This window comes from Pseudorca crassidens, chromosome 5 (genome assembly GCF_039906515.1).
Source record: "Pseudorca crassidens isolate mPseCra1 chromosome 5, mPseCra1.hap1, whole genome shotgun sequence".
Lineage (NCBI taxonomy): Eukaryota > Metazoa > Chordata > Mammalia > Artiodactyla > Delphinidae > Pseudorca > Pseudorca crassidens.
Window position 1 is genome coordinate 83,554,344 of NC_090300.1, and position 19,929 is coordinate 83,574,272.

Below are 19,929 nucleotides of genomic sequence, written 5' to 3' on the forward strand. Positions count from 1 at the left end.
TTTGTTACTATTTAAAAATAAACATATAGGGAACTTCCCTGGTGGCGCAGTGGTTAAGAATCCGCCTGCCAGTGCAGGGGACACGGGTTTGAGCCCTGGTCCAGGAAGATGCCACATCTTCCCTTAGATCCCGTGGAGCAGCTAAGCTCGTGCACCACAACTACTGAGCCTGCGCTCTAGAGCCCGCGAGCCACAACTACTGAGCTCGTGTGCCACAACTACTGAAGCCCACACGCCTAGAGCCCGTGCTCCACAACAAGAGAAGCCACCGCGATGAGGAGCCCACATGCCACAATGAAGAGTAGCCCCCGCTTGCTGCAGCTAGAGAAAGCCCGCGCGTAGCAACAAAGACCCAATGCAGCCATAATTAATTAATTAATTAAAGAAAATGTAGGTGAGTTTAAGAAAAAAATAAATATATAATTACCAAATGACTAGTTGTATAAATATTGCATTTATGCAGAATACACTATTTAGACTAAAACTCTTAAGTACAGTTACATTACTTCTTAACTGTTACTAGTTATTTTTATTTCTTAATTGTTATCAATCACAGTCCAATGTAAACCTGCTTTTCTCCTTAGGTTAACCAATTAACACATTTCTGCCTTGTCCCAGGCCTCTACTGGTGCCCAGGATTTGTCAGACCGTGATTGTCCACATTTCCCTATAATCTTCAAAGTGCTCTATAACCTCATTTAAAAATCACTTAAGAAACAACCTTTCCCAAATTTCCTGCTTTCAATCCCTGCTTTCTCTTCCTCTCTTGGTCAAACAGAGAGAGGAAAACAATTTACATGTCAAATAAAGTAAATAGTGGATGAAAAATTCCCCAAAGTTTTGTCAAAAAGTAGTTTACCTTACAGCTCATTTTATTTTATTTTTTAATTTTATTTTTTTATTAAGGTATAGTTGATTTACAATGTTGTGTTAGTTTCAGGTGTACAGCAAAGTGATTCAGTTATACATACATGTATATATTAATATATGTATTATATATATTCTTTTCCAGATTCTTTTCCCTTATAGGTTATCACAAAATATTGAGTATAGATCTCTATGCTATACAGTAGGTTATCTGTTTTATATATAGTAGTATGTATATGCTAATCCCAAACTCCTAATTCATCCCTCCCCACCTTTCCCTTTTGGTAACCATAAATTTGTTTTCTATGTCTGTGGGTCTATTTCTGTTTTGTGTATAAGTTCGTTTGCATCATTTTTAATTGGATTCCATATATAAGTGATATCATATGATATTTGTCTTTCTCTGTCTGGTTTACTTCACTTAGTATGATAATCCAGGTCCAGCCATGTTGCTGCAAATGGCATTACTTCATTCTTTTTTATGGCTGACTAACATTCCGTCGTATATACATACCACATCTTCTTTATCCATTCACCTGCCAATGGAAATTTAGGTTGCTTCCATGTCCTGGCTATTGTAAATAGTGCTGCAGTGAGCACTGGGGTGCATGTATCTTTTCAAATTATGGTTTTCTCCAGATATATGCCCAGGAGTGGTATTGCAGGATCATATGGTAGCTCTATTTTTAGTTTTTTAAGGAACCTCCATACTGTTCTCCATAGTGGCTGTATCAATTTACATTCTCACCAACTGTAGGAGGGTTCCTTTTTCTCCATACCCTCTCCAGCATTTATTATTTGTAGACTTTTTGGTGATAGCCGTTCTGACTGATGTGAGGTGATAACCTCATTGTAGTTTTGATTTGCATTTCTCTAAGAATTAGTGATGTTGAGCATCTTTTCATGTGCCTTTTGGCCATCTGTATGTCTTCTCTAGAGAAATGTCTATTTAGATCTTCTGCCCATTTTTTTATTGTGTTGTTTGGTTTTTGTTGTTGTTGTTGTTATTGATCCGTATGAGGTATTTGTATAGTTTGGAGATTAATCCCTTGTTGGTCGCATCATGTGCAAATATTTCCTCCCATTCTGTAGGTTGTCTTTTTTGTTTTGTTTATGGTTTCCTTTGTTGTGAAAAACCATTTAAGTTTAATTTGATCCCATTTGTTTCCTTTTCTTTTTCTTTCCATTACTCTAGGAGATGGATGCAAAAAGATATTGCTGTGATTTAAGTCAAAGAGTGTTCCATGTTTTCCTAGAGGAGTTTTATGATACTCGGTTTTACATTTAGGTCTTTAATCCATTTTGAGTTTATTTTTGTGTATGGTGTTAGAGAATGTTCTAATTTCATTCTTTTACATGTAGCTGTCCAGTTTTCCTAGCATCACCCATTGAAGAGGGTGTATATCCGTTGTATATTCTTGCCTCCTCTGTCATGTCATTAATTGACCATATGTGTGTGGGTTTATTTCTGAGCTTTCTATCCTGTCCCATTGATCTATATTTCTGTTTTTGTGCCAGTATCATACTGTTTTGAGGACCATAGCTTTGTAGTATGGTCTAAAGTCAGGGAGCCTGATTCCTTCAGCTCCATTTTTCTTTCTCGAGATTGCTTTGGCTATTCAGGGTCTTCCGTGTTTCCATACAGATTTAAAAAAAAATTTCTAGTTCTGTGAAAAATGCCATTGGTGATTTGATAGGGATTGCATTAAATCTGTAGATTGCCTCGGGTAGTATAGTCATTTTGACAATATTGATTCTGCCAGTCCAAGAACACAGTACATCTTTCTATTTGTTTGTGTCATCTTTGATTTCTTTCATCAGTGTCTTATAGTTTTTGGAGTACATGTCTTTTGCCTTCTTAGGTAGGCTTATTCCTAGATATTTTATTCTTTTTGATGCAATGGTAAATGGGATTGTTTCCTTAATTTTTCTTTCTTATCTTTCATTGTTAGTGTATAGAAATGTAATAGATTTCTGTGTATTAATTCTGTATCCTGCAACTTTACCAAAATCATTGATGAGCTCTAGTAGTTTTCTGGTAGTATCTTTAGGATTTTCTATGTAGAGTAACATGTCATCTGCAAACAGTGACAGTTTTATTTCTTCTTTTCCAACTTGGATTCCTTTTATTTGTTTTTCTTCTCTGATTGCTGTGGCTAGGACTTCCAAAAGTATGTTGAATAAAAGTGGTGAGAGTGGCCATCCTTGTCTGATCTTAGAGGAAATGCTTTCAGCTTTTCACCCCTGAGTATGATGTTAGCTGTGGGTTTGTCATATATGGCCTTTATTATGTTGAGGTAGGTTCCCTCTATGCCCACTTTCTGGAGAGTTTTTATCATAAATGGCTGTTGGATTTTATCAAAAGCTTTTTCTGCATCTATTAAGATGATCCTATGGTTATTATTCTTCAGTTTGTTGGTGTGGTGTATCACACTGATGGATTTGCAGATATTGAAAAATCCCTGGGATAAATCCCCCTTGATCATGGTGTATGATCCTTTTAAAGTATTGATGGATTCGATTTGCTAATGTTTTGTTGAGGATTTTTGAGTCTATGTTTATTAGTGATATTGGCCTGTAATTTTCTTTTTTTGTGGTATCTTTGTCTGTTTTTTTCAAATAGTAGTTTACCTTACAACGCATTTTTAAAGGCTCCAAACTGTATCTCTTTAGGTATCTACCTGCTAGTTATTTATTCACTAGGCCATAGAGCAGTCTCTTAGCAACCATAAACTTCATGGAAAAATGCTAACTCCTCTCTGATACCACCTGTTTTTAGGAAGTGACCTTCTTTTAAAAGACTTGGAGTTATACAAGCAAGAAATACCAGAATTTAGTTCTTTTTGAAAATAAATAAGTCATATTTATTTAATTTTTAAAAATTTTTATTTAAATTTTTCACAGATTTGTAAAGTGGTTTCTTCCCTATGGCCTTTTACTCTGAGGCTGCATTGGAGATTATTCTGGCCCACTCCCAGGGCAAATGACATGACTGTAGGTGTCTTTCTTCCTGGTTTCCTATAGGATTGTGAAGATGTCCAGTCCCAATCTGAACATTGTGACCTTATTGGGCAGTTGTCTGACTTACAGTAGCGCTTACCTCTTTGGGATTCACCATCAAGGTGCTTTAGCAGGAAGGTCAATGGAAACTCTCATTCAGGTAGGTGAAGTCTTCAATTTTGTTTTGAATATGATGCGGGTGGTGGTTACATTTATCCTTGCTGTAGGCACTTTCAGAGGCAATCCCTGGAACGCTGAGTCAGTGAGGTCCACTTTCTGCCCCAGGTCCTCTGTGGACTGAGGCTTTACAGATCAGAATGTATGGAGAACCACAAAGGATTCTCCCCTGCCTCTTGCTTCTGTCCCTTTCCGCCTATAGGTAAGACTGTCCATGTTGTGCATTGGGACCTCCCTTGTGTTTGGCCCCATTCTGGGAAAGAGCTGGCGACTCTACAAGGTGTTTACCCAGAGGGTTCCAGACAAGAGAGTGGTGAGTAGGCAACAAGTACACAGTGCTTGATCACAGACAGCAGCTCTACTACTGGTTAAAAGCTAGAGAAACTTGTGCCAGATTACTGGGTCTGGCCCTTTTATGATGACCTGAAGTTCCTGCTCCTTACTTCAAACCTTGGAGTCACATGGCCGGTGTCAGTGCTATTGGGATATAGGTCTTTAAACAAAGGTTCTGCTTCATATGCACCCCAGGCCCCGGTACTGCTCTGGGGGATGTGTGAGCTGGCCCATATCTGGCACCAGTTTGAGGGAGAGGAAGATGCCCAGAGAGGCTGTTGCTTGGCACAGGTGTGAGCTGAAAGTGGACAGAGGGAGAGTGATTACAGAGAAGCTATAGCAGATAAGCAGTTATTTCCCTCTCTGGAGCCTGATTCTTTTCCATTTAAGAAGGCCATTCTCTGCACTAAGAAGGATGAGCCTGGAGCAGTGAGCAAGGAAGAGCATACCCATTTCAGCAGACAGAATCAACCCTAGAAGCTATGTGGCAGCCAGACCACCTACATGTGCCTGACATCAGGTATCATCCTAACCACATTCCCCCATTTTATCAGGTTTCCTGATAGAGCCGCCCACACCTCAAAGCCTGATCATCAAACCCTTTGTCTATGTAGGCCCTGCCCAGACCTAACATATTACTCAGTTGGAGTTTACTTCTCTGGACTGACAAGACTTTTTTTTTTTAGCAAACATTATTAAATTGTGGTGCATATTTATCAAAAGCTCCACTGTGAGTAACCATACATATGAAAAAGTTTGCCTAAAGGACAGTAAGTTCATTCATCCCTCTAGAACACTAATTCCTTTTTTTAAAAATAGCTTTATTGAGGTATAATTGACATCCAATGAACTGCACATATTTACTGTTTGATATGTTTTGACATATGTGTACACTGTGACATGTGGGATATTATCTACAAGTTTCCTCATGCACCCTTGTCATCTCCCTCTCCTGTCCAATTCTTACATCCCCTGTCCCTGTCCCCAGGCAACCATTGACCTGCTTTCTGTTACTATAGATTAGTTTGCATTTTCCAGAATTTTATATAAATGGAATTATATAGTATGTATTTTTTTATCTTTCTTTTACTTGGCATAATTATTTTGAGATTCATCTATGTTGTTACTTGCATCAGTGGTTCTTTTCTTTTTATTGCTAAGTAATTTTCCAATGTGTAGATGTAACTACAGTTGGTTTATACATTCACCTATTGATGGATGTTTGGGTTTGTTTCCAGTTTGGGGCTATTAAAAATAAAACTGCTATGAATGTTTGTGTACAAGTCTTTGTGTAGACATATGCTTTCATTTCTCTTGGTTAAAAACCTAAGCCTAGGGGCTTCCCTGGTGGCACAGTGGTTGAGAGTCCGCCTACTGATGCGGGGGACACGGGTTCGTGCCCCGGTCCAGGAAGATCCCACATGCCGTAGAGCGGCTGGGCCCGTGAGCCATGGCCACTGAGCCTGCGCGTCTGGAGCCTGTGCTCCACAACGCGAGAGGCCCAGCAGTAAGAGGCCCGCGTACCGCAAAAAAAAAAAAAAAAAAAAACCTAAGCGTAGAATGATTGGATCATATGGTAGGTATATGTTTACCTTTTAAAGAAATTTCATGACTGTTTTCCAAAGTGGTTGTACCATTTTACATTCCCACCAAAAGTGTATGAGTCCCTTTCCTCCACATCCTTACCAACATTAGACTTGGTTGGTCATTTTCACGTTGATCATTCTAATAGGTATGTATGGTAGATTCTCATTGTGTTTTAATTTGCATTTCCCTGATTCAGTGTTGAGCATCTTTTTATATGCTTATTTGCCATCTATATACCTTCTTTGGTGAAGTATCTGCTCAAATCTCTCACCTATTTTTTAATTTAATTGTTTGTTTTCTTATTATTGCGTATTGAGGGTTCTTTTTATATTCCAGATACAGTCCTTTATCAAATAAAGATTTTCTTCCAGTTTGTGACTTTTCATTCACTTAAGAATGTCTTTCACAAAGAAGATGTTTCTAATTCTGATGAAGTCCAGTTTACTACTTTGTTCTTTAATGGATCATGTTTTTGGTATCAGATCTAAGAAACTTTTGCCTAACCCAAGGCCCCAAAAGTTTTTCTCCTATGTTTCCTTCTAGACGTTTTAAGAGTTTTTGTTTTTACATTTAGGTCTATGATTTATTTGGAGTTAATTTTGAAATATGATGTGATCTGTGGATTGAAGTTCATTTTTTATATATGGATATCCAATTGTTCTGACACCATTTGTTGAAAAGAGTGTCACTTCTTCACTGAATTACCTTTGCACCTTTGTTGAATCTGTTTCATTGATGTCATTGTTTATTTTGACACCAATACCATATTACTGTAGCTTTATGTTAAATCATTTTTTTTTTTATTTATTTTTGGCTGTGTTGGGTCTTCATTGCTGCGCACGGGCTTTCTGTAGTTGTGGCAAGCGGGGGCTACTCTTCATTGTGGTGCATAGGCTTTTCATTGCGGTGGCTTCTCTTGTTGCGGAGCACAGGCTCTAGGTGCATGGGCTTCAGTAGTTGTGGGCACGCGGGCTCAGTAGTTGTGGCGCACGGGCTTAGTTGCTCTGTGGCATGTGGGATCTTCCTAGACCAGGGCTCAAACCTGTGTCCCCTGCATTGGCAGGCGGATTCTTGACCACTGTGCCACCAGGGAAGTCCTATGTTAAATCTTGAGTCAAGGAGTATTAGTTCTTCTCTTTCAGTGTTGTTTTGGCTAATCTAGGTCCTTTGAATTTCCATATGAATTTTTTAATCAGTTTGCCAATTTCTGTGAATTTTTTGCTGAGATTTTGATTGAGGCTGTGTTGAATCTGTAGATCAAATTGTGGAGACCTGATTTCTTAACAATGTTGTGTCTTTTAACCCATGAACACAGTATAATTCTTCATATATTTAGGTCTTTTCTAATTTCTCTCAGCAATTTTTTTGTAGTTTTCAGTGGAGGTCTTTCATATCTTTTATCAAATTTATTCCTAAGTATTTTATTTTTTATGCTATTATACATGTTACTGTTTTTTATTTCACTTTCCAATTTTTTGTTGCTAATATATAGAAATACAATTGATTTTTGTAAGCTGATCTTACATGCTGCAATCTTGCAAAACTACTTATTAGTTCTAGTAGCTTTTGTGCAGATTCCATCAGATTTTCTATATAGATTCATATCTTCTGTGAAAGAAATTTTCTTTTCAATCTTGTATGATGTCACTGGCTAGAAACACCAGTACAGTGTTCAATAGAAGTGCTGAGAGCAGACATCCTTGAGTTGTTCTTGATCATATGGGGAAAACATCCTATCTTAGTCAAAACTAAGAATGATGTTAGCTGTAGTTTTATCATAGATACCCTTTATCTAACTGTGGAAGTTCCCTTCTATTCCTATTTTACTGAGAGTCTATAAAGAATTAATGTTGGGTTTTGTCAAATGTATTTTCTGTATCTGTTAATCGTATGATTTTTCATTTTTAGCTTGCTCATATGGTGAATTACATTAAATGATTTTAGGATCTCAAACCAACCTTGCATTCCTGAAACAAACTCCACTTGGTCATTATGTATTACCCTCTTATATTGTTGGATTCATTTTCATAAAATTTTGTTTATAATGTTTGTGTTCATGTTCTTAAGGTATGTTGCTCTGCAGCTTTCTTTTCTTATAAAATCTTTTTCTGGTTTTCTAACAGGGTAATGGCAGCCTTGTAGAATGAATTGGGAAGTATTCCCTCCAGTTCAATTTCTGGAAGAGTTTGTGTATAATTATATAATTGGCATTTACTTATGGCATAAGTATTTCGTTTACAATAGTGTGCTTCCAGTTCCCCACTCTCCAATCTTTGTGTTCTTTTTACTTTTACATATGTTACAAGCCCCACACAATTGTTATTAATTTTTATTTAAACAATCAGTTATGTTTTAAAGATATTTAAATAGTAAATATCAATCATATATTTTTCTATGAAGTTAACATTTCCAGAGCCCTTAATTTCCTCGTATAGATCCCTATATTCATCTGGTATTATTTTCCTTTTACTTCAAGGATATCTCACATTCTCATGCAAGTGTGCTAATGCTGAATTCTTTTGGCTTTTGTTTATCTGAAAAAGTCCTTATTTCACCTTTATTTTTGAAAGATATTTTTTCTGGATATAAGATTCTAGGTTGATATTTTATTTTCTTTAGTTGAAGATTTCCCTCTACTGTTTTCTCACTTGTCCTTGTATCTCATGAGAAATCTGATGTCTTCCTTATCTTCGTTCCGCTATACATACTGTGTCATTTTTTGCTAGTTGATTTGAAGATTTTCTCCTTATCACTGGTTTGGAGCATTTTGGTTCAGCAACCGATTTGTTTTTATCTTACAAACACCATGAATCATGTAATTAGTTGTGCTTCCTTCTTTTCATTGGTTGTCAAAAATGCAGACCCATGTTTCTGCCCCAATTCTTGAATGGTATGTGCTCTCCTTACCTGAGCATTCATCATAATTCTCCTTATTGTCTCTTTCCTTAATATTTTTCATCCTGTTGCTGCATACATTTTTTTAAATCTTATTTTTGTAACCACAAAAATAACACATTCTTTTTGTATTAAGTCAAATGCTTCACATATGTTTAAAGAAAATGCTAGTAATCTCTTCTCCACCACCATCATCTCTCAGTCTGACCCTCCAGGTTAATGGTTGTTAATAGTTTTATGTAAAATTTTCCACATCTATCTATGTGCTATATAAACACATAGAAATAATAGTGTATTTATTTTATAATATCCCTTGAATCCTTTGTGGGAGAAGCCAGGATATGGAAGGGACAAACAAATGAAAATGTTTAATGGTGCTAATGATGATATGCACATAGAAATCACTGCATGTGTTTAGTGTCTGTTTCATCTTTGATGGCTGGATTTGAAGCCCCTTTGGAAGGTTAACCCTGGAGCCTTTATCTCAGAGCACATAGGACACTCCAGCCCCTGTGTTGTATAGCCAGTGAGCAAAGGAAAGTTATGACCTTGACTCTTTTGCAGATAATCAAAGACCTGCAGCTCCTGGGGTTGGTGGCAGCCCTGGTGGTAGCAGATGTGATCCTGCTCATGACGTGGGTGCTGACTGATCCCATCCAGTGCCTCCAGATTCTCAGTGTCAGTATGACGGTGAGGGGCCCAATCCCTGGAGAATCTAGTTCCTGAACTGGAGGGACTGGCTTCTGTGGGTACACGGGGGTCATTCTCCCAGTAGCATTCACTGTGTGGACATCCTCCCAACGAGAAGATAAATGACCCAAAGAGGCTGGCGAGTCAGGAGCTGTGGCCACCATGAACACCTGCCCCTTGTCTGCAGGGTCTGCTCCGCTCCCACTGCTCCTCCCGCCCCAAGTGTTTTCCAGCAGCAACCGCTGAGATGGCAGCAAACAGAGATCTGCCTGGCAGTTATCTCTGCTTCCACCTTATCAGTAATGAGAGTTTTCAGCTACAGAGAGCTTCTTTACCCTAACTGTTGAAAGGTAAAGGTAGTATTTTGAGGTGTTCTTTGGAGTCAGTCAACCCCAATTCAAATCCCAGCTCTACCACTTACCAGCCTTGGGAAAGTTTTTTAACCTGTCTAAGTCTCTATTTCCTCATAGGTAAAATGGAGATAATAATACTACCTATTTCATAGGGCTGTGGTGAAGATTAAGGGAAACAATGCAGGTAAAGGACTCAACTGTGCCCAGTATATAGTGTTCAATTAATAGGAAGCATTATATCTCCAGCCTAACAAAGGAGCTGAGGAATACAGGGGAATCTTGACAGTGCAGATTCAATATTGAAGGTTTCAGCTGTTAACAAATAGCAGAAAGAGGATGTGAAATAATTTGTAATTTTGCTGATGCACTAACTTGAATCACTGTGGTAGCAAAGCACATAACAGGGTAAGCCCTGCTGGCACCAAGAATCCACATGTCAGCCCAACTTTGTCGTCTTTTCCTCCAACTCATGGTTACTCTCATTTAGATTCTAATGGAGTCACCTAAATGGTATAGTTTTTACCTATTAAGGGAGAAATTATATGCTATAGAGGATTTCACAAACTAGAATGTTTGCAAAGCTCTGCTGTGTATGTGTGTTCCTGGTAACTGTGGGTGCCCTCAGTCCTGACTCTGTGTCCCTTCTAGGTGACAGGTAGAGACGTGTCCTGCTCTCTGACTAGCACACACTTCTGTGCTTCCCAGTACCCTGATGTCTGGATTGCTCTCGTTTTGGGATGCAAGGTTGGTAACTTCATCTCCTGGGGATACTATCTCTCTGTTACCAACAAAATGGATATAAAGAGGAATTATAGGAATTAACGAGGTGATTTCTGCAAAGAGTATTGAAATCAGAAGAGACCTCTGTTGATGCATACATCTCAAAGCCATGACCCTTATTATTTCTGTACTCTATTTGTTTTGAGGGTCACGTTTCCAAATCTTTGGACTCCCTCATTGAGTCCTCCCCCAAATCATGTGGAATTCACCCACTGTTTCTCCCATTTCTTGGTCTGGTTTTTTCATTGATTTGTCAATACCAGTTTTCTCCCCAACTACCTGCAAGGGGAATTATAAGGAGACATTCTAGCCAGCTTAACCTATTCTCTTAAGTGCCCTTATTACTCCTCTTGGGTCTTTCTTCAAGATTTGTGTCAAGGTAACCTGCTGCCTTCCACTTGCCTAACTTTCTTGCTCTGATTGGAAGCATGGTTGGCCCTAAGACAAATGGGAACATCCATGGTGTCCTTTGAGTGGTTCCAGCTGCCTCAAAGTGTCTCCTATACTGCCCTGAATCTCCCATCATTCGACTCATTTATCTCTGTTAGATGGCAAAAGGAGGATATTGGTTCTAGAGGGTACAGGATACTATACAGGGCACTAAAGGAGAACCAACTATCCTGTTAGCTGGTTTTCAGCTTGGAGGGACAGAGAATCTGGCTTGGGGCGGGGGAGGGGGGGAGTGGCATAGGGCAGGTCTGTTTCAATGAACAGGCGAGCCCTGCATGGCAGGAGGCTGCCTGTTGAGTATTAGGAGAGAGGGGCCTGGTTGATTGATTGCTGGCAGAGGAAAAGAAGGTCTTGTAGAAATAGATGGCCTCTAAAGGAAAACTTGACTCACTTCACCACTAGGAAAGTGTTCAAGTGGTTGCTTCTGAGAAATAGGCCTGAGGATGGGCAGGGCTGGGACAGGAAAATGTTGCTTTTTAACCATGTGCATGTATTACTTTGATAGAAATATCTTTAAGAGAAAATGGTAGGAAGTGAATAGCTTTTGATCTCTAGTTTCTTACTAGTGGTTAAGAAAATGAGTTTCAAAATATGACAGAACAGGCAGGGTTTGAATAATGACTCAGCCCCTTCCTAGCTGACCCTGAACCTCATTTGACCTCCCTGAGCTTCGATTCCTTCATACGTGAAATGGGGATGATGATAACATCCTCTCAGAAGGGGTCTGAGTTTTGAATGGATTAATGCATGTTGAGTTTTTGTTCACTCCTGGCCCATAGTAAGAGCTAAATACATGTTAGATGCTTTTATTATTAATCTTCCACTGCCCACCCCTGCCCCCAGACAGTTTTGAAAGCACAGTGCCTTTCCCATTCTTCGAGCCCCTGTAGAAGAGCACGTCCTTCCCGGCACAGAAACTCAGCACTTCCCCCATAGCAACTCCCTCTGCAAGTCAACTTGATTTATTTTCTCCATTGCCTTTTATATAATCCCATTTCCATTTTATTTCACTGCAATATCTTTCTATAGGACAAAGAAAGAAAAAGGGGAAAGAGTGCTGAGCCATCAGGAAGGTGACTGAGCCACGCCCCCATGGGCTCCCTGTTCGGGCAGCTCCTGAGGAGGACCCCAAATTTGCACATTAAGTCCCCGGACCGCCACCCCACGCTTCTCAGCAGTGAGGGCGAATGACACACAAATATCAGATGTGATTCACTCAGACACGAGTCATGCGTGTATAGATGCTTTATTCACACCTGATTCACTTTTGGAAAGAATTTTAATGGCGTTAAAGCATTTTAATAGAATCAGATTTGAGCATTTCAGAATCATAGAATTAATTTTATTTGCCTTTGATTAAATTACTAAGGATCTAACTCTGCCAAATGCTGCCTGATGGCGTCAGTTATCCAAAAGTCAGGCCCCACTGGCCTGCTGACTTGTATGTCCTCTAGTCATTGACGATCTCAGGGCGGCCACATTTGGCCCCCTTTGGGACACTGAGCATTCGGGGCACCCAGACAGCATCCCTGCTGTGCTTACTCCTTCACTGTAGGCACAGCCAGTCCTCCAAACAGTTGTCTTAAGGGCCATCCCTGCAGATGAAGTTGGTCAGATCGTGTGATTTCAGGGCCACTGGCAGGTACCCTGCTGATACCTGACCTTACTTTTATTATTAGTTCTCACTCTGAGTCCCTGTAGTTCCCACCCCACCTCATCCCCCGTGGCAGCTTCATATCCTGTGTCATAAAACATTGATATTTGGGTGCTTGCCTTAAATCTCCCAACCAGACTGAGCTTCTTAAAAGCCAGAACCATGACTTCCACTTGGCAACACTGCTTCCTGCCCTACACCTACCCCAGCACAGAGCTTTGCCCCGAATCTGGCGAACATACGTTGAATCTATATGTTATGTATTATTGATTAAAGCTTTGATTTCTGTTTAAATGTAGCTCCTTCTAGGAGAGGCAGCACTTTAAGAAGCTGTGAGCCATTTTCTGTGTAGTACAAATGAGAAATCTGAGAGCGGGTTTACATTCATGACAAAGAGGAAAGAATAGGGCCCTGGGTTCTGGGGGGGCGGGGCAGGGAATGTCACAAAGAGGGTGAAGGGTATAGATGAGGCCTTTGCTGCCTGTGCCTGTCCCACGGTCCTGTCCAGGTCCCAGCCTGCCTTTGTTCTCTTCTTTTTTCACTCTTCGTCTCCCATAAACACCCACTGGCACAGAGCTGCTGCTAGCCTATAGAGATCCTTTGTGTGAATTAGAAAAAGGCATCCCTTCCGGGCAGATGCAGTCTTGCAGGTGCAGGGCTTGGCAAGCAGATGGTGCCTTTGGGAGCATTAGAAAAAAGAGCCCCTTCCTCCAGTGCTTCCCCTGCCGTGGCACATGGCTTGACAAGGGGACCACAGGGCTATTTCAGCTTCTGCATGCCCCTCAACTCCATGCAGTGCAGAAGCACACAGTGGATGCGGAAGCCCTCACCACCAGCAGCATGGTGCGCCCCTTGCCCTCCCAGTGCCTGGCAGTCCTTTCTGTAGGGCTCCTACCTGCACGTATCATCCTATCCTCTACCTCATCCTGGCAGAGTCCTCTCTGATGGCTGACTTGCTGACCTCTGATAAACGAATTCTCAGAGGAGAGGAAAATGAAATTTATCACGCATACATGAGGTGTAAGGGGACCACCCTAAGGGTAGTCCCAAGTGCTATCTTAGTAAATCCTCCTCATAGCAACCCTTTAAGGTAGGTATTATTATCCCTATTTTACAGGTGAGGAAATTGGTCCCAACCCTACTGCTCTTGGACCCCAAGCCTGATATTTCACGTCTCTGAGCCTCCGGTTCTTCTCCTCTTTGTCCAGGGCCTGCTGCTGCTCTATGGGGCCTACCTGGCTGGCTTGACGGACCATGTCAGCTCTCCTCCTGTGAATCAGTCTTTAACCATCATGGTTGGGGTCAACCTCGTGGTGCTGGCTGCGGGGCTTCTTTTTGTGGTCACCAGATACTTGCACTCCTGGCCCAACCTGGTCTATGGACTCACATCTGGAAGTATCTTTGTTTGCACAACCACAATCAACTGCTTCATCTTCATTCCCCAGGTATGCTCTAGGGAGAACTTGGAGGACCAATCCACCCCATCATTCCAGAGACTTTGCTGGGTGTGATAAATTGCTCACTTTGTTTCCTACTGAGACTTTTGGGTGCCATTGATTAGAGAGTCAGAAGGAAGGTGGGGTTCCTAGTGAGCTGGCTCCCTCTGTTCTTCCCTCCTCGCTGTCCTGAAGGAGCCACTCTGCTCCCGGTCAGTAAGGAGGGCTGACCAGAGTAGCCAAGTAGTGGCACCCGCTTCTGCCCAGGTGGGTGCCTCACAGACCTGCTTTTCTACCCACCCTCCAGTCTGCTGCATGCATCCCCAGTTCCCCCTTCATCCTGATAATGTCATTTCTTGTACTAGCCTGGCAGTGAGGAACCTTTCCTTCTTTCCTGTTTGCAATTGCACATTCAGAGAAAAGTGCATTTGGGTCTTTATGAAATTTAAAATGCCTTTTCTTTCTTTTTAATAAAAAGAGGAAAATGTAGAACCTTCCTTTTCTTTTTACAATAAGGAAAAAGTAAAAACTAAATTTAAAATGTATTTCTTAACCATAATTCAAAAAGAGTCATGTACCACAATGTTCATTGCAGCACTATCTACAGTAGCCAGGACATGGAAGCAACCTAAGTATCCATTGACAGATGAATGGATAAAGAAGATGTGGCACATATATACAATGGGATAGTACTTAGCCATAAAAAGAAACGAAATTGAGTTATTTGTAGTGAGGTGGATGGACCTAGAGTCTGTCATACAGAGTGAAGTAAGTCAGAAAGAGAAAAACAAATACCGTATGCTAACACACATATATGGAATCTAAAAAAAAAAAAGGTTCTGAAGAACCTAGGGGCAGGACAGGAATAAAGATGCCGACGTAGAGAATGGACTTGAGGATACGGGGAGGGGGAAGGGTAAGCTGAGACAAAGTGAGAGAGTGGCGTGGACATACATACACTACCAAATGTAAAATAGCTAGCTAGTGGGAAGCAGCTGCATAGCACAGGGAGATCAGCTCCGTGCTTTGTGACCACCTAGAGGGGTGGGATAGGAGGGGTGGGATAGGAAGAGTGGGAGGGAGACTCAAGAAGGAGGGGATGTGGGGATATATGTATACGTATACCTGATTCACTTTGTTATAAAGCAGAAACTAACACAACAATGTAAAGCAATTATACTCCAATAATGATGTTAAAAAATAAAATAAAATAAAATGTATTTCTTATTATGAGGATTAAGAAAAAATCAAACAAGGGAGGAAGATAGAAGGGGAAATATCCAGACAGCAAACAGAAAGAAAGAGAGTCAGAGAGAAAGGTGAAGGAATCCATAAGCTCTGAAAGGAAAGTGATGTTAAATTATTCACGTTATGCCCCAGGGTACCACTGAGCCACATACATCCAAGTTAATGAGCTTGGCATTAAGCACTTGTTTTGTGTCCCTTCTAGTTTTCTTTTTCTTCCTCCCGAGGCTTCCCTCATCCCACGACACCCTCACTACCCTATCCTTATTCCCAGTGCAGTTACCAGTTGACCATGTATGACTTCTCCATGAGGGAGCTAACCGGTAATTAAAGTGTTGCCTGATGGAGGGTGGCAGTGTATTTATAAAAGTGAAGAGTGCACTTTGGGGCACGATAGTATGACACAGGCAGAGGCCCTTTACTCTTTTTCCCTTTCATAAATTCTCATTAAAATACTCAAGAGGATGAACAAATATGGAAAGCTCTGTAGCAGCAGCGCTAAAAATCAAGGATGGGGGCTTCCCTGGTGGCGCAGTGGTTGAGAGTCCGCCTGCCGATGCAGGGGACACGGGTTCATGCCCCGGTCCGGGGAGATCCCACATGCCGCGGAGCGCCTGGGCCCGTGAGCCATGGCTGCTGAGCCTGCGCGTCCGGAGCCTGTGCTCCGCAACGGGAGAGGCCACAACAGTGAGAGGCCCACGTACCGCAAAAAAAAAAAAAAAAAAAATCAAGGATGGGCATTGCCTCTGAGCCAGAAACTAGAGGAATTTTTGTTGAATCTTAATGTTATAAGAACTGGATTGAAGGAAGCCTTTGAGAGCTGAGTCTTATTTGTCTGGGATGTAGCAGAAAAGGGCTATGAAATGCCAGGGCTGTTCCTCCCTGGGAGATGGGTAAAAGAGAGTGGAGAGGAGACTTTTGGGAAGCCCACTCCTTAGGCCCTGGGGCCAACATTGTTGATTGGTAACCCATCCACCCATTGCCAAACCTTTGTTCCTCAATTCATCTCTACTAGTCTGAAAGAGCTAAACACTTGCTTTGCCAGCCTCCCTTATAGCTAGGTGTACCCATGTAACACAGTTTTGAACACCAAAGGTTTTCTGGGAGGCTTCTGAGAAAGCTTTTGCTTTCCTAAAAAAAAGCTGTGGGGGTGGCTGGCGTCGCCTCTTCTACTTTCCTCCTATCTTGAATGTTTTTGATGCTTGAAGTTATGGCAGCCATCTTGGGATGATGAGGGAAAAGCCAGGAGAATGTATTTATTATATACCAGGAAACTATAGCTTTTCCCACGGAAGACTATGAATTCAGGGGGAAAGGATCTATGAAGAGATTCTGCAGTTCACAATAAAAGGACCACAGATTTCTGAAGATTAGAGAAGCTACCTTCCTCTGAAGTAAAACAGAATGTTTTTAGAAGGTATCTGATTAGTCTTATCAATAGGATTCAAAGGTTATTGCCCCTCTTTGACTAAAGCAAACCATTATGAAAACGACATAATCTTAGATCATGAAATATTGAATAAGGATGAAAAAGACTGTGTTAAATTTAAAACGCCAATAGAAGCATTGAATAGGCAGCTGGCCATGGCAAAATACTGACTTAGTGGGTTAATTTAAGGAAACAGAAAACAAGGACACAGGAAAAAAATGAGAGACTAGAAAATATGGAGGGCAGGTCTAAGGATATGATTTAAAGCTAATAGGAGTCTCTGAAAGAGAACAAGATAATTTAGAGCAGAAGTAATCACCAAGGAACTATTAGAAGAAAGCTTTCCTGATCTAACACAAGACCTCCATCTGAAAATTGAGTGAATCAGTAAACTCCCTGATATGGCCCTACTTAGGTTTCCTCTCTCCCCCCGCACTCGCCTCTGTCCCTCTTGTATCCTAAGCCTCAGACACAAGATTTCCACTTTCCTCCGTGTTTAAATCTTCAGGACCTGGGACCATAGTGATATTTAGGTGCACTTCCATCTTATACACAGACATAAAAATACAAGATGAAGTTCATCTTGGAATCTGGCTTCCGGGTTTGAACTAAGGACAGGCACTTGGTTTGTTGAAGCGGGAGTGGAAATGGAATTACTGGGGCTGGGGTACCAGAACTGGGCAGATGGACTGTGTTGGCCTTTCTCTTTCCTTCTCTCTATCTCAGTCCTCCTAGCTGTCTTGAGCTTCCTTTCTCATACTGTATCTTTTCTATTTTCTCTCTCATGCTTTTCCTCCTCTTGAACTGACCATGATCTGAAACAAAAAAATATATTTTATAGTCAATTGTATTTTAGGTGTAGGAGGTAAATTGTTTTTCAAAATGTAAAAGTAACTGAGGTTTTTCAGGTTTTCTGTGTGCCCCTGAATTGATTTTCCCCTCTGACTCTGTAGCCTTTGGTTGAAGTAATATTCTCCCTGTGAGACCAGAGACTGGATATTCCCAGGACAGTAGGACAGCTGAGCGAATTTGGAGAAGTGTGTGAGGAGAGCCACAAGGAGAGGGAAGGGAGCAGGGAGGCAGGCTTCTTTCTTGCTACTGAGCCTTCAAACTGGACTGTGATGGGAGGGATTTATGAAAGCAAAGGCACAGACACCTCAAGGGCAGGTAGGCAGTGCCAGAAAGCTGGGTGAAATGGACGATGTGACTGAAGAGCTAAGTGGACTAAGTAGCATTCTCCACAGGCCCTCAGGAAATGCCTAAGTGTTTACGCCAAACGCTGAGGTCATCACCAGTAGTGAGCCAGCCTCTGCTTTTGTGACTTAGATGTGACCCATCCTCCCACACACACACACCCCTCCCTCCACCTCTGAGAGGCAGGTGGGTCCTGCGGTAGGACATTATTTTATCCTCTAAACCTGCAAGTGTTTCATCTGCTCCTCCAGGAAGGTACTCACGACTTTCTACTCTGCCTTATAGTCCTCTGTAAATGTCTCAGCACCTTACCAGACAGATGAGCTTTTTAAAGGAAAGCTTCCTTCATTTGTCCGTGTATCTGTCCATCCAAATATTAACTGTTGGGAACAGGCAGTTAAACACACGGCCTCACTCTAGGTCTAGTTGGGAGCTGACGTGAAAGGATTTATAACCCTTGTGTTATAGTGTTTGAGGATGTTACACGATGTCAAGGAAGGGGTACCCCAGCCTGTCTGGGAACTTGGTAACACCGTCTCAGAAAATGAGGTGCTTGGGCCCACCTTGAATGAGGAGTAAGAAATGTTCACAGCACAGACGGGGGAAGAGCAGTGGGTGGCATTTCCGACGGGGGAAACCCTCTGACAGAGGCAGAGAGGTATGAGAGAGAAGAGGAGGTGTTTGGAACACCATGAGCCTTTGCTCTTTTCGAAGCACAAATTGAAACAAGGGGAGAGTGGCAGGAGGTGAGAGAGGCACATGGGGTGAACTTCTGAAGGCCCCAGTGCACCCCATTAAAGACCCGAGACTTAATCCCACTGCTTGGTTTCCTATTGCTGCTATAACAAATTCCCACAAACAGAGTGCCTTAAAATAATACACATTTAATGCCTTATCGTTCTGGAGGTCAGAGATCTAACATGGGTCTCATTTGGCTGAAATCAAGTTGTTAGTAGGTCTGCGTTGCTTCCGGGGACTTTGGGGCAGAATCTGTTTCCGTGCATTTTCCTGCATTTTCTTCGATCCACGGCTCCTTCTTCCATGTTCAGGGCCAGCAGCACAGCATCTTCAAGTCTCTCTTTCTGACCTCTCTTTCCATTGTCACATCTCCTGTCCTGCCTCCCTCTTATAGGGACTCTTGTGATGACATTGGGCCCACCTGGATGATCCAGAATAATCTCCCCATCTCACAGTTTTAAACTCAATAACGTATGCAGAATTCCTTCTGCCATGTAAGGTAACCTATTTTACAAGTTCCTGGATTAGGAGGGAAGCGTCTTTGGGGGGCCATTTTCTGCCTGCTACACGCACATACCCAGATGCCGAGAAAACAAGACTCCCTGTCCTTCTGAAGGAAGGGCCGTGGGGAGGTCCTGAAATTATGACCTAAGGGTCATTTCTAGCCATATTCCAGAAATCCTGAAGAGTCAAGTCTTAAGGACCAGGACCTTCACAAATGGGGAATTAAGGGGGAGGGGGTTGGAGGGGCAGGGGGCTTTAGTCAGGGGCCACCCTGGCTCCACCCAGCCAGCTTAGGGTGAGACAGACGAAAAACCTTGGAAGTGCCCTTACACCAATGTTGAGCAGTTCCTCCAGCAGCTCTGCAGGGAGGGCTTGGTCTGGAGGTGCTGGGGGGAGAGAAAGGAAAAGCTGTGCTGCTAGGGAAATGAGGGGGCCCTGAGGAGACATAGAGATAGTGCAACACTGCTAGGGCCAGTGCTAGGAGAGCAGCGCTGGCGGTCAACGCCATCCACCCATGGCTGTACAGTGACCCTGTAGTGCTGGGCTCCAGTAGCTCCTGAGCAGGGTGTTGAGAGGACAGCACCCTGGGGAGGGAGC

At 41.9% G+C, this 19,929-nt stretch overlaps 1 protein-coding gene across 2 annotated transcripts in view; it reads left to right on the plus strand.

Moving 5' to 3' along the window:
- Positions 1–19,929, plus strand: part of GPR156 (G protein-coupled receptor 156) — a 94,189-nt gene that overhangs the window by 64,848 nt on the left and 9,412 nt on the right. The window contains exons 4-8 of one of the 2 annotated variants that reach the window (XM_067738768.1): positions 3,892–4,027; positions 4,247–4,357; positions 9,424–9,549; positions 10,551–10,646; positions 13,995–14,231. In XM_067738768.1, coding sequence (XP_067594869.1) covers positions 3,892–4,027; positions 4,247–4,357; positions 9,424–9,549; positions 10,551–10,646; positions 13,995–14,231 — 706 coding nt within the window. The remainder of the gene's footprint in view (positions 1–3,891; positions 4,028–4,246; positions 4,358–9,423; positions 9,550–10,550; positions 10,647–13,994; positions 14,232–19,929) is intronic. The other variant, XM_067738769.1, reaches the window with a different exon arrangement.